Here is a 15,639-nt window from a genome sequence, read left to right as displayed (position 1 = left end):
AAAATAAATAAATCTTGATGACCCCAAATTTCTGAACCATAATGTGTTTCTAAAGAACAACAAGGAATGATGTCATGATGAATGAAACCGAATAGTTCCACTCACCTTACTGGACCATTTACGGGCCTCATCGTGTAGCTGCCTGGCCGCCACCATCATCGGCTCGCTCACCATCTCACCGGCTTTCTGCTCCGGGAACTCCTCGTCTTTCTCCTCTGGGGGTGGAGGTCTCGGGGGAGGAACCTCTCCCTCTGGGAGGGGCGGTTTGGGAGGAGCCTGATCATCACTGACCTGATGGAATCATATTGGTGAGTAAATGAGGGCAGAGTTGTCCCTTTAAGACCTGAATTGATGCTTTAATTTGACCTACATGCAGCTGATCAAGGTCTGGAGGTGGAGGTGGGAAGTCAGGCTCCTGAGGCTGGAAGGCTTCCCTGACTTTCCCAACAGCAGCCAAGATCCTGTAGCCAGAGTCCAGGAAGGTCTTTTGTGAACCTGATCATTAGGCGAAAAAGGTTTCTGTCAGTAATATGAGAAATTGATTTCTACAAAATGTATACAGAAAATCTTAAATAAAAAAAAGACCTGGATCCTGGATGTTTCCTGCCACGGCTTTAGCAGCCATAACCATGGGTGAGATTGTTCTACCAAGTTCATCTGAAGCAGCTTTGACCAGTTCTCTGAATTTCGGGTCCTCCGAGTTCTCCACTTCCCGTTTGGCCACCAGAAGGACCCGGTTAGCCCGCCGGGCAATGCTGGTGGCCCCTGCAACCAACATCTGGGGCTGAACGTTAGCCATTGCCACCCGGCATTTATCAATGTCTTTCTTAATGGCCTCTTCTGATGCATCCAAGAGGGATTTTGTGTCAATGGCTTCATCCACAAGACCTGAAATAAAGATTGCGCATATTTGAAAGAATTTCTAAAGATTTGATGTGGTATTTTATGTGATATGAGCTTTTGCTTACTGGTCATTTTTTCAATGTTGTCAATCCATTGGTTCTTCATGGTCTCAAAGTGTTCATATGCAGCCTGGTTGCCAGGGTTCTTCAGCAAAATGCGTGCAGCAGAAGTGACCTGCTCATGAGTACAGCAAAAGATAGATCAACGTGTCAAACTCTGCTTAATGGTACTCCTTCTGAGAGCTGTTATTGGTTGAATTATTAATAAACAGTAAAACAAAAAATGCTGTGCACCAATATTTCTTTGTTTTTCTTTTCTTTTTTTTACTTTTTAATCTATAAAACTTGTATAAATTCCCACTTTTTAACAAAGAAATAAAGGTTATTTTAAAGGTTTATATTTCCTGAATTACAATAATACTGAATTATAATAATAGCTGTTCAAAGTAAGTGTGGTAGGTAAAATGTTTAAAACAAATTTAAAGGGTCTCTTATGCTCACCATTTATTTGATCAAAAGATCAAAATAAGTAAAACTGTAATGCTGCACAATATTAAAATTAATTTTTTTTTCTGTATTTTTATATTTTATTTACAGTGTAATTTATTCCTGTGATGAAAAAAGCTCATTTGTTTTGACTTTAGTACTGTGACAACATAGAAGCTAGTTACTTTAGAAACATCCTCATAATTTACACTCAATACAAGTCTTATTTTAAGAATGAGATCATCATCATATTTGGTAGTATCTGGACTCAAAAAGCTTGAATGCCCCTGGAGACGTGATACTGTGGCTAATGTCCAGCTATCAGGCCAAGCACTCCATTACGGCCCTTAAAGTAGCTCTGGCATAAGCACAGAGCGGGCGGTCCATGCATATACATGTATGAGCTGCATACCTGAGGTGTTAGATCTCTGGCTGATTTCACAGCCGCCTGGATGCCCTCCACTGTGCTCTTATTGGCTGTTCCCACCGCGGCGGCCTTCTCCGCTGTAGCACCCAGTCTACTGGCATGATTCTCAAAGTTAGACGCCCTTTCTTCAAACACCTAGAGGGGAACAACTCTAAATGAATTATAATTCTTATTTTATAATCAATAATTCCATTTTATCTATATACTATTATAGTTTTTGTATATATTTAGAATGAAAATGTAATTTTCACATTTCACTTTCATAATTTTTTGTAGTAATTTAGTAGTAGTGTTAGTAATTTTGCTGTTAATTTAGTAGTAGTGTTAGTAATTTTGCTGTTAATTTAGTAGTAGTGTTAGTAATTTTGCTGGGGTTTTTTGTCATTTTAATTAGTATTTTATATGTCTTTATAATTTCTATTTTTTATTTTGTTTTTGTAGCTTAATTCGTTTTAGTTATTTAAGGACTTCAAGTTAAATTAACAAAACATTTTTTTTTTGTATTAGATAACTATAATAAAAACATATAACAACTATAATAATGACTATGAGTATGTTTGTATGCATTTCTGACGAGGTATAAAATGATGATATTGGGCATTCCTTCAAAATAATTAACCATAAGAACCAGAAGTGTTTATTTATTTCTAAAAATGGCTTAAGTCTATTTACAATTAGGTTTAGGCTTTGGAATGCTTTGTGTGACTTAGCATATTTGATATGATACTGAAATGCAAGCTGTGCTCCGTTTAAAACAGGTGTATAGGCAACGGACCCCCTCTCTGTTGGGGGCCTCAAGAGGCGCCGTTGCTGCCACGGCCAGGAGTTTAACTGGTGTGGTCGTATCACTGAAAACATCAGACACCTCCTGGGTCATTGCTTCCTGCATCTTCGCCTTCAGATCCTTGAAAGAAAAATATGAGATGATGATTTATTTATGTGTACAGTTTATGTATTTAAAAAAAAAATTGTTTCAAGTCATTTGCTTGAAGCAGAATAGGAAAAAATATTGTGTAGTGCAAATATTTTCCAGCAGTGGGCGGCATTTGCTTATATATTACATTGAGCTGAAAGCCCTGGTGCTTTGTGTACTGCATTCCTCTAGAGCCAGCAGATCTGACCTCTGCACATAACATTTGAGAAGATCTAAACATCTGATTATGCTTCACCCACACCTGCTGTGTGCGAAAGATAGCCGGATCTTTTAATAGAAAAGGGGGACACGATGCCTTACTTTAATTGCCTCCAGGAGATGAGCAGCCACAGCGCGCGCCTGAGGACTCTCTCCCTCTCCCCGCGCCGCAAGATCTGCCAACTGCATCATCAGCTGCTCCACTCGCTCACACTTTGCTAGCAGATCCTGTCTGTACGGCCCTTGTAGAGAGGTGGCCAGCCGGCGGCCTTCCGCTATCAGCCCTCGAATGGCAGCCTGGCCTACAGACAGAGACATGACAAGCTCCCATTCAAATTTAATGAGGAAATGAGTCATTTCTAGCTGAAACAATCAAACAGGTTTCTCAAACACTCCATACTCCATTCTATTACTGTTTGGACAAACAGACAGTCTCTTCAGGGACATTAACCAACAAATTGCTTTGGGATGGTTTACCCAAAAAACATTAATCATTAAATGTCATTAATTACTTCCACTCATGTCGTTCCGAGCCGGTAAGAACTTGGTTCATCTTCAGAACACAAATGAAGATATTTTGGATGAAATCAGAGAGCTTTCTGACCCCGAAGACAGCAACGCAACATCACTTTCAAGGCCAAGAAAGATAGAAACGACAAGGTTAAAATAGCCCATGTGGCCAACTGTAATGATATGGAGCTACGAGAATACTTTTTGAGCAAAAAAACCCCTAAAATAACGACTTCATCAACAATTAACCTTTTCTGTGTCAGTCCTCAACCTAGATGAATGAAGGTTTGACAGGTTTGGAACGACATGAAGATGAGTAATTAATGACAGAAGTTTCCATTTTGGGTGAACTATCCCTTTATAAAGAAGCTATAATCATAATAGAAACATTATCTTTCAAGCCATCTTTTCGGAGAAATAATACATTGGTATTGTTTTATTCATAATCCATACGTGAGTGCCAAACCAGATGTGATGTACCAGATAATTATGCAGTGAGAATTATTATTTTGCACTAAAATGTTAATTTTTAAACCAAGATATCTATCAATTGGGTGGTTATAATAATTGTGGAAAATAATTGTTTAATTATTACATATGTTAATTATCCCTAGACAACCTACTATGCTTTACTTTCAAACACAATGGCATTTGTTTTGTGTGGATATATTCATACAGTACATTCATTATTCATTCATTTTACCAAGTGGAGGGCAACAGCTGCTTTATGATTTGAAATTGCCAATAATGTGACAATCATACACCATTTTCTTTTTCTTTTCTTTTTTTACTGACTGGCTAATAATTCAGCACTATTAAATTAGCACCACATTAGTATCTCTATTTGCTGGTATAAAAAAAATATGTTTTTGCTCCATAACAAACTAATTTACTTCACTTGAAAGTAATAACATACCACTTATATAGTATGCAATATCAGTATCCAAGTACGCCATTATTAGAAAAAGAGTGCATCCAAAATGATAGTATATTAAAATAAAAAGCCCTAGGTGCCCAGATAGTATACCGTTTCTGGTGGATTTAAAATTGAGAATCTGTGCCATAGCCGTTTTTTTAAATTATTAAGGATAATTAACAATGAATTCATAAGTAATTAAATAATTAATAAGTATGGATTTTCCCTATCACGAGCGAAGTACAAACTAGTGTAAATATGTGAATTGGGACAAGCCCTGGTACTAAACTGTGCAGCTCTGGTCTAAAGTTACTCCAAGACTAAGTTAACCTGAACGTAACATGACCTGGGACACGAAGCAGCTATTTATGGTTAGAAATATTTTAAGTATGAACATAAATACAACAGGGACAGAGGAAATGGCCATCTGTCACATCACATAAAGGTCCAGAGTCAAGTGCCTAGTTCCATACGTATGAATAAGTCATTCAATATGCCAGTGTTATCCTTTGGGGGAAAAGTAATGGCCACAGATGACCAGATGAGGATTTTCCTACACTAGTAACAGATACAGATATAATAGTTATTGATTTTTGTGTCCCATTTAAGGAGTAATGTTTCACCTCATCCTGCCACCCACCTACTCCATGATCGTCCACTCCAGGGTTGTTGATCCAGTGCAAGGCCTGCTCCATTTTGCCCTCTAGTGTAACAGCGGCCTTGGCAGGTCTCATGTTGGCCACGGCACGGTTAGTCTTTGCCTGCAAGTTCTGCAAAGCTGTGCCAATCTGTTTGGCCAGCGCTCTAGCCTCAGGAGTATCTCCTTTACCCCTATGGCACAAAAAAAAAAAAAAAACGTTTTTTTTTCTTTTGTACAATCATAATTGTCTGTACTGACACTTTTAACCAACTGAATACACTGTTTCTGAGTAAATATTATTTCCTTAAAAAAAACTTACTAACTTATTTATAGTAAAAATGTTTCATAATATTATGAAAGCACTAGGAGTCACATCAGGCACATTATCTTGGTTACATAATGTTTCCTAACAGTGAGCATGATAGTGGTTTATCAAGTTCACATTTTTCCTCATGTGCTGATCAAAGTCACAACATGATCTAATCATGACAGGCCAGCATGAATTAGATCAAGCTGTAAACAATCTGTTCTTTGACAGTGGAAAGAACACTTGGAACGTTCCTGTAAATTAAAGGACTCTCAACTGTATGTACTTTAGATCTAGGATTACATTTTACGAAGCTCAACCAGTCTCGCAGTGAGTCCGGCGACCTCGCTGATGGAGCGCAGGATGTCGTCTCTCTCTTTAGGATCTTCACACAGGTCAGCGATGCGCTTGGCCTCCACCAGAAGAGCCCGGATGTTCTCTTCCCCCTCGGGACCGCCGTTAGGATCAGCCAGCCAGCTCTTTACAGAAACAACCATTCACACAACAAGTTCAGTTACAAGTCACATTCCTTTCACACCTAAATGTGTGCTGTGTTCATTGATTTTAGATTTTATTTTTATTGTATTTTATTTGATCAGTAAATTCAGTTTTTAATTTATTTCGCATCACTAGAACTAAACCTAATAGTTCGTTAGCAGTACCTTCAAACATAATCTCACAGAACACTCTTAAGACTCTTCTGTTCCTTTATTATCAGAATATTTATAGTCATATTGTCATTCAGCATAAGGAACCAGTCTGTTATATAACCACACATTGCTGTTGTCTGTCACAGCACAGATAGCACAAAGTAAAGGCATTCTTTCTGTTTTTCAGTTATCCACCCTTTAAATACTTAGGAGTCACAGCACATCTCCACTAAATAACATCAGTCCAGACAGATTTATGTAACATCTATTTAAATGAAGACATGTCTGTAATTATGACTATCCATTTTAAGTACCCACACATCCTCTGGGATGCATATACCATCTCTTTAAATCTGTAAATATAACTAAATAGCTTAAAAGACAGTCAGTTGCGTTGGTAATATTGGGTATAAATTTGTTTTGGTACAAATTGTGGTACTTGTTGCCTTTTCTGCTGTTGAGTCTTGAACCCTGAATCCGTCATCTTGCCCAACAAACAAATCAGACAGGAGAGAGTAGATGTGTGTATTAAAAATGCTGTGTGTTGATGTCATTCTGAAGTTGAAATAAAATACGTTCTGATGTTCATTCATGTTTATTTTGTGCTTTAAGTTCATATGAAAAGATCAGTTCACGTGTGCCGCCTGAACTGAGGCAATACAGCGATCTGTCACGACACATTAAAGAGTCACAGAACTGAATTTATTGTTTGGCTTTATTAAAAAAAAGACACGATTTTAAAGCCGAGACCTTGTTTCATAGCAGAAATAAGCTGCTCTGTAAATTAAAGGACTCAAAACACGCTTCAAGACTTACCTGGGCCGTGTCGATTCTTTTGGCAATGGCCTGTTTGGCATTGGTCAGGGCCTCCAGTTTCCGAGCTGCGTTCTCCACTTTCCCCACCAGAATATCCAAACCCTGTCCCACCTGCTGAGCTTTTTGCATACCCATAGGGGTAGCACCCTGACCTCTGAAGAAACAACATATATAAAGAATAAACAACAAAAATAGAACAGTCATTCGTTTTCATGATCACAAAATCAACTGGAGAACAGAATGACTTCGTAATACATTAAGATTTCTCTGACCACCCGTTAAGATTGATTAAACATGGAAATTGAAGAGGAAAAGCATCTGAACTGCATGTGAAGGTCAGTGTAAAGAGCCCCCGTGTGTGAGAGTGATCAGTGGGCCGGGGCAGCCACTGATTATCCGGCCCTTCAGCCTTTAATCTGCTTTCCTTGACTCTCTCTAATGAAGTCGGAGCCCAGCGTCTGATCTTTCACTTTCACTCCAGCTTTCAACATCCTTGACACATGGACCCGAACTGTACCACCCCGTTCCTTCCATCTCCTGTACTCAGCAGTCAGGGATAAACAATCCCCGGAGAATTAGCCCGCTAACAAACAACGTCTAAACTGTGCTTATTGAAAAACCTGACACACTTTCTCGTGTTGTAAATTAGAAGCAGTTACAGCCCCTGAGACACATCACACAGGGGTAATATGTTGTATAAAGGATGATGGACATAGTTATGAACAGCAAACAGCTGCATTAATGCATAATTCAGGTCACGCGAACGCTACAGGAACATGTGGAGGCATCTGGCTCTCAGTGTGAAATGCTGAACTCAGGAATCTAACAGTTGGTTGAATCAGCAGTATAATGGGCTGTGTTTATAATTCGGCCTTTTCTCCAGGTGCTCCTGAAGGGGGCGTACCTGGCGCGCACATCTGACACCTGATCCGTCATCTGGCCCAAGGTCTTGGCTGTTCCCAGGATCTCTCTTCTCTCTTTCCCCGCACAAAGCTCACCCACTTTTCCTGCTTCATCCAGTATGTGACGCAGCGCATGCTCTCCTGGATCTCCTGCAGGTGTCACAGACCTAGTGTTAGGCCACCACATACTTTTAACCCAGATCAATTAAAATCATGAAGATTACACAAATATTATGTACATAATAAAGCAAAAGCTGTCACTGGGGCATATCCTTTCAAAAGGAATACCTTTGTACTAATTTAGCCCCAAATGGTACTTCAAGTGTATATGTTTGTGTACACTAAGATTTGGGGTCTGTAATATTTTGTTTTTTAAAAAAGAATTTCATATTTTTATTCAGTAAGGCAGCTGAATAAAATTGTGCATTGAAATCTGAATAATACTTCACAATATTTCTGTTCAAATAAATGTAGCATTAGTGAGCATAAAATACTTATTTCAAAAACATCCCAAAAAAAACTTTTGAGCAGTAGCATATGCCACACAGGACTGTTTAGAAGGGCTATATCAAATTTTCTCTTAAAATCAGGGAAGTATTTTAATTGGAAAATATTTTTTCTTTAAAAGAATTGTAACTTTAAAAAAATACATATTTTGTTTTTATTAACCCTTTTTCTCATCATATAATCATTCTCCCTGACACATATAATCAAACGGCTCCATTGTACAGTACATGCTCTCTTAGCATGTAAAAACAGATGCAGATCCAAAAAAGGTGTCTGTGGTGAGTGGGGCGGGGCCGAGAGGCGTGGGAACAAGGAGTGAGGCCAGGTGTAGTGATTGCAGATGAGCTACACCTGCGCCCCACCGCCGGTATCGAGTCCCACTTAGGAGATGGAAGGATATAAAACTGGAGCGACTATAGTGAAGGACGAGAGAGGACCAGGCCTGGGACATTATTTTATTTTTTGGTTTTTATTTATGCGCACCAGTCGTCCGTGATGGGCTGGAGCGCTGTTTTGTGTTTATTTTTGAATTATTAAAGTTTCATTTATTGTGCGCCGGTTCCCGCCTCCTTCTTCCCAATGATTACAAAGGTAATATTATTACAGTGTCATTAATGCATATATGTTATGGATCGTGTGCATTTGCTCAGATCCAAAAGTTGCTGAAAAATGAGCAATTTTCACAGCACAGATTTAATAACTGGTCTTATTACTTCAGAAGTTTTGACTGAAAGTATATTACCTGGTAGACCGTTAGGGTCCCTCAGCCAGCCTTTAGCCTGACCCATCTTTGACTCGATCAGTGCTAGCGCTCTCCTCATGGCCTCTGTGTCCTTCAGAGAGAAAGAGTGTGTAAGTCAGTAATGTCTGTCATATTGGCCCACAGGGCAGGATGTCATAGCATGGATCCGAGCAGTTACAGCTTTTTGTTACAGTTGCAGTTGATGTGCATATGAAGGAGTAGATGCTGAAGGGAGGGGGCTCGGCAGCTCTTTCCCTCTGATGGGCAAGAGGAGCCTCTGCCTCTCTCAATCACACACACTGAGCACACTGAGTGCGAGAGCGGCCCACATAATCACCACTTCACACTCCATTACACCACACACACATCTGAAGGAGAACCCGTCTGGTTCGGTAACTCAGCCATGCATATGGCGCTCCTCTTTACTGCAGTCTAAAGCAATAGTCATCTGCACAGGCAAAGCATTCAATGCACACATTATCAGAAAAATGAGCATATCAAGAGCATAACACTGAAAGACAAATGAAGGGCATGGGTGTGAAATTAAGTTCAGTATGAGTATCAAGGTCATGCCTTCAATACTGCTGCCGCAAAATATTACAGCTTATTGAGGAGATGTGTGCTGTAAGTTTTCTAAGTGATCAGACTTATCATTTTTGCTTAGCTGTAATTATTAACACCCTAGCAACACCCAAGCAACCATCTATAACACTTTAGCAACTGCAAACATGATTTTTCGAAGTTGTAAATAAAACAAAGGTGACTGGAGTAGGTTACAAAATACTATTTTTGTTTATATACTTCTGAATTTAATTTTAGTTCAGGCTGTTACATGCAGGGTTATTATAGTTAACTAAAACTAAATCTGAAACTAAAATTATAACCATATAAATAAATAAATAAATAATTTAAAAGGATGAAAACCCTAGCCAAAATGTTACTTAAAACTAAATAAACGTTAAAAAATAAATAATAATATTATATATATATATATATATATATATATATATATATATATATATATATATATATATATATATATATATATATATATATCCAACAGAAACACACAACAAAGTAACTAAAACTTCAAAATAAAAATGAAAACTTAAAATATAACAATTAAAACTGGTTTCAAATATGAATAAAAATAATAAGAGTATATCTCAACAGCACTAAAATAATACTGGTTACCTGCATTTCTTTTTAATTGTTTGTGAAATGTACTAATCATTTCTGAGAGAAATTTGTTTCCATTTCTCATTTTTGGGCAGTGTACTTCAGCCATATTTGCATCTTTTTATCTGTTGACTTGTGGCAAGGTTTTGAGGGCTCATGTTAATAGATCAGAAAGACATTGCAGTGCTACAGTATCTCAGAGTGGCAGCACTCAGATGCTGATCTGAAAATGTCCAGATCTAGTTTTGCTTTGTTGTCTTTGATTCAGCAAGACAAGACAATTATGGACCTTTAAAAAGACTTCCAAATTGAGTTTTTGATTTTGCTTGTGGTATTTCCAGCAGGAGACAGTCTTGCAGCTGAAGCAGCAGTCAGATCCAATCAGGAGAGGGAGACGGGCAGGAAATTAACCCTTCACACCTGCACCTGCTGCCTACTGCACTTCATCTCACCGCTAAAATACTGCATGTTAAAATGTCTCTAAAATATGCAGCTAAATTCATGTCAACCCACTTTCATAAATCCATATCAAAAAGCTTAAATATAGTTTGTGGTTATCCTGAAGCAAACCTGAAGCACAAGTATAATCGATGAGTCTTCTCTAAGCTAAAACAAATTATCCGCTCAATCCATTTCCTCTGCCTGCTACTGCTTTCCAGCCAACCTTTCAGCATCCAGCGAGACAAATCACATTATTTCTAAGTTGATGAGTCATTTCCTATTCGTGTGCATTAGGGCTGGGTTGCATTTGCAAGCCAGGAAAAATGTTTTATGCATTTGTTCAGGTTTTTATTGTTCTATTTACTTCACATATGATTTATAAAAAAATAACAAAAATAACAAAAACAACATTCAATGTAGTAAATGGTTTTCCATTTATATACAGTTCAAATGTTTGGGGTCAGTGAGATTTTTTTATACTTTTACTTTATTTAGAAAGAATGCATTGAACTGATCAAAAGTGACAGTAAAGACATTTACAAGATTACAGATTATTTATTATTCAAATAAATGCTGTTCTTTTAAACTTTCTATTAATAAAAGAATCCTGAAAGACGTTTTTGCAGTTTCCACACAAATATTAATCAGCAAAACTGTTTGCAACACTGAAAATAATTTCAAAAGTTTCATAATAACCAAATTAGCATATTAAAATGATTTCTGAAGGACCATGTGACACATTGAAGACTGCTTAAAATTCAGTTTTCCAATCACTGGAATAAATGTAATGTTCAAAAATAGAAAACTCTTATTTTAAATTGTAATAATAATAATCATCATCATTTGCAATATAACTGTCACAATATTAATAAATATAGCCATCACGAACAGAGACTACTTATAAAGACTTAAATAGACTACCCCAAACTTTGAACGTTAGTGTATAGAAAATTACAATTTGATCTTGCATTAGTTATTCGCATGCTGTTGTAGTTCAGAAACAGGGCAGGGTTTCTAAATCTGATTAATATTTCATAATGGAGTCAGACGACCTGTTTGAACAATTTCTGCTTGAATATGCCTGATCTCATGACAGATATCACAAGCACCAGCTGTGGAGAATCACAATATGAAGGCAGAATGATGACTGACAATGATGCACTTACTCTTCACGAGTAGGACACTGGAAAGTTTAACATTATTCAGCATCTGTGTCCCTTTGGCTATCAGAGTAAATAAAATCTAGAAAGATTTGGGCCAACTGTACTTACGTTATTGGCAGACAAAAGCTTTGAAATTGTTATTCATGCATTTCAAAATAAATGCAAAACTTAATATGACTTGATAAGGAAACAAGTCAAAGTAATTTTCTGATTACAGTTTTGAGTGAAACGATAAATGAATCTGGAAACGCATTGGCTTTTCTTCCATTAATCATTCCCCGCAAATGGACTTTGTGCTGTGTGTATGAAGGAGCTGAAGAGCAATAACTATGTCAATCCATCTTTCATGTTGTCAGTCATAAGGCACAAGGGGGCATAGAGTGAGAACGGAGTTTCAATTCAATTTTGGGTCCAATGCTACATGTATGCTACTTCCATTCAAAAGATTGAAAATGTGCCAGAACTCTTTTATTGTGCCAGAACAATTACTAGATTAGCTAAAAGGTTATACATAAATCATTTCCGTATATATCTCTGATATATGTGTATTTTCTTTAAAAGGAAGTTTAAAGACTCATGCAAAAATCATAGTTTTGTGGCTTTGAGATTTAATCATATGCTATACCCTAAAACTAGGTTAATTCTTAGTACATGCAAATTAGTATATTTAAATTCTTCTCAAGGAGAATAAACAAAAATAATTATTTACAAAAAAAGATTTAGCCCATTAAAATCCATTTTTAGTCCATAAAAATGGGCCAATGAAACTTGCATGTATTTAACAACATTTTTTTTGTTTTACTTTTTTCCCCTTGTTATTTTTTTGTAGATGAATATACTCAGTAATTATGCACGTTGCAGACAGAAAAAATCTCTGTCACAAAATTTGTACAAATCTTTACTTTAACTTGAAAATCACATTCTCCCTAACTAGCAGTAGCTAGTGCCTCATGACTAAAACACCTGTTACTGCTAAACTATAAGCTCAAATAAAGATCATTGGCTATTTTAATAAAAAACTGAGGACCTTTCCAATATACGCCACCCTAATTTCCTATTTCAACAAAAAATACGTGAACATGAAAGTAAAATACACTCATCAAGTAATTTCACCGCATTGCAAAAACCGGGAGGAGCCGTGTATCAGGAGAGACAGAGCATAAAAACCAGTTAATCTGGTTAAGACAGCATTCGGGTAAAGGAAATGTGTAAAGCGGGAGCCATGAGACACACACCAAGCGTAAAAAAGTGGTCACATCCTGACACAGACATTAGTGATTAACTGTGAGACGGAGTGTCTAAATGAGGGATGATGTGAGACTGGAGTAAATATGGACGAGGAGAGTGAGTGATGGCACATCCGAGAACAACCCCTCTAATTGCAATTTATTGTTTTGTTTTGGTCCTGGGTTTCTGAAATACAGCACCCCTTATATAATGACAAGCCAGGCTAAGAAAAAAGTCTTCAATCAAAACAAGAATGAATATACTAACACACACATACAGTTAGCAACACAATGATCCGGCATGCAGTTTGTTGCATTACAAAGCGGGAGAGAGGAGAGCTTACCTTCTATAGGAAGAACACAGAAAAGAAAGAGAGCAAAAAGAAAGAGGCATGTTTACAGAGTTATACCAGGGCAAACAGAAAATCAGAGGTGACAGCAAAGTAAATGAAAGCTCAGGAGACTGATTTTGAGAGTAGAGTGATTTCTTATGGGATTATTTAATAAGCATGCTAAGCAAGCGAAGGGTGTCATCAGTCAGCGAGGGATCAAATGATTCAGCAGGCTTCATGAAATATTGAAAGGCAGATCATTCATCTTCTGTTTAAACGCTGATGTCATGTGTACAGTATATGGTGATGTTTTCCACCTTTGCTGGTTACTAGGCCTGTGTTTTTGTGTCCTAGTCAGTGAATTCTGAGCCTGACTGTGAACAGTGCTGGAAATGGAACAGATTATTACATTAGCAGGATGGGAGTGTCACATTCATTCAGGGAGAAAATCAAAGATACACCAAAGGGTCTCAATAGAGCGCAGCAGTGACTGTTTTATTTATTTTTTTAACTACACAAAGCTTGACACAGTACCCTTAGAAGTCTTTTTTCTATGGGGACCATGAATGGGATTTTTACTTCTCTCTACCGCTCCCACTGTCATGTTCACAGTTTATAAACATAGTTAATTGAAAATTGCTCACTTAACTTGCTTGACCCATTGAAGCGGATATAACTTAGTGTAACCGTTAAAGGTGGAGCTGTAGAAAGATGTGTACTGTATGTGTGTTTTAACATAAACCTACTTTGTTGGCCCAGGCATCCTCGTCCCATGAAGTGAGTTGCAGCACCCTGATTATCTCATTGATTTCGGCGCTCATCTTCTCGAACGTGTAGTTTCTGTTCTTCAAGGCCTCCTCCACCCCGTGACTCTTAGTGCACTTGGTCGTCACAAAGATTTTAATGGCTGATGGGTGTCAAAAAACAATTGTGTCAGTCCTTCATTTCACAGGCCATCTAAAACCGCTGTACAAATCAAGATCAGACTAATTATCACCATACGAGTAGACATATTTGCAAACATCAACATTAAAAGCCTTTCTGCATGTGCAGATGAGCTGCCATCAACCTGGCTATTTATTGCTGAGCCAACAGCAGAAAGCCAACTGGATGAAGGGATAAATCTATCCCTCCCCGCAAGGCGGTTAAATGGCTCCAATTATCAGTGTTGCCATATCAACGAGCTGGCACACAGAGACCGCAGGCGGCACACACACACGAACACACAGCACTTCGCTGGCCTCTTACCTGATATAAGCACGGGCAGCAGTTCCTTCACTGTGTTCATGGAGGTGACCAGCATCACACGGTGCTCCTGGTGTGTCAGCTCCTGTTGCCGCTCGTCAATCATCTTTGCCATTTTTGTCATGCCTAACAAATTCATACATCAATACAGTGACTATGTAGAGGTCAAAAATTGATGTTCCTTTTGAGACATTTAATGGAGTAATCATATTAGATTTTTAAAGATTCACTTAAAGAACGCATTACGACAACTAGGGTAATCTAAAATTGTTTTTAAAAGTGGATACTTGTTTATCCAGCATTAAAATCTAAAAATATACACAGCCATTTAAAAGTTTTGGGTGGCAAGATTTTTATGTCTTTGAAAAAAGATTTCATGCACATTTATTTGATAAAAATTGAATTATATTTGATTTATTATTTCAAACTTAAAATAACTTAATTTTCTTTCATGTAATTTATTCCTGTGATGACAAAGCTGAATTTTCAGCAGCCATTTATTACTATCATCAATGTAGAAAACAGCTGTGCTGCTTCATATTTTTCGTAAAATCATGATTTTTTTTTTCATAATGTACATTCCTGAATACATTTTTTTAAATAGCCCATGCCATACAGTACATAAAGTAAAATATCAAAAAATGAGGAAAATAGCCTGATCAACTGAAAATGCCTCACATAAATAGAAATTCTTGCTTCAAGAACAACCTACTACCTAATTAAAACAGTTAGAAGATATTTGTGAAGATATTTTCACGTTTTATATGTGACCCTGGACCACAAAACCAGTCTTAAGTCACTGGGGTCTATTTTTTAGCAATAGCCAAAAAAAAAAAAAAACATTGTATGGGTCAAAATTATAGATTTTTCTTTAATGCTAAAAATGATACGAACATTAAGTGAAGATCATGTTCCATGAAGATATTTTGTAAATTTCCTACTGTTAATATATCAACATTTAATTTTTGATTAGTAATATACATTGCTAAGAATTCATTTGGAAAACTTCAAAGGTGATTTTCTCAATATTTAGATTTTTTTTTTTTTGCACCCTCAGATTCCAGATTTTCAAATAAGTTTATCCCGGCCAAATATTGTCAAATCATAAAACATCAT

At 37.3% G+C, this 15,639-nt stretch overlaps 1 protein-coding gene across 4 annotated transcripts in view; it reads right to left on the bottom strand.

Moving 5' to 3' along the window:
- vcla (vinculin a) overlaps positions 1-15,639 on the bottom strand; it is a 37,202-nt gene that overhangs the window by 7,652 nt on the left and 13,911 nt on the right. For 2 of the 4 annotated variants that reach the window (XM_026223940.1, XM_026223942.1), the window contains exons 5-18: positions 14,527-14,649; positions 14,025-14,185; positions 8,938-9,031; positions 7,691-7,838; positions 6,787-6,940; positions 5,624-5,799; positions 5,014-5,204; positions 3,050-3,249; positions 2,591-2,719; positions 1,801-1,950; positions 969-1,077; positions 586-888; positions 371-495; positions 106-291 (exon numbers count right to left, since the gene is read on the bottom strand). In XM_026223940.1, the coding sequence (XP_026079725.1) occupies positions 106-291; positions 371-495; positions 586-888; positions 969-1,077; positions 1,801-1,950; positions 2,591-2,719; positions 3,050-3,249; positions 5,014-5,204; positions 5,624-5,799; positions 6,787-6,940; positions 7,691-7,838; positions 8,938-9,031; positions 14,025-14,185; positions 14,527-14,649 (2,249 nt within the window). The remainder of the gene's footprint in view (positions 1-105; positions 292-370; positions 496-585; positions 889-968; positions 1,078-1,800; positions 1,951-2,590; positions 2,720-3,049; positions 3,250-5,013; positions 5,205-5,623; positions 5,800-6,786; positions 6,941-7,690; positions 7,839-8,937; positions 9,032-14,024; positions 14,186-14,526; positions 14,650-15,639) is intronic. The other 2 variants (XM_026223941.1, XM_026223943.1) reach the window with 1 other exon arrangement.

The sequence above is a fragment of the Carassius auratus genome, chromosome 38 (genome assembly GCF_003368295.1).
Source record: "Carassius auratus strain Wakin chromosome 38, ASM336829v1, whole genome shotgun sequence".
In the NCBI taxonomy this organism is placed as follows: domain Eukaryota; kingdom Metazoa; phylum Chordata; class Actinopteri; order Cypriniformes; family Cyprinidae; genus Carassius; species Carassius auratus.
This window is presented reverse-complemented; position numbering and strand designations above follow the sequence as displayed.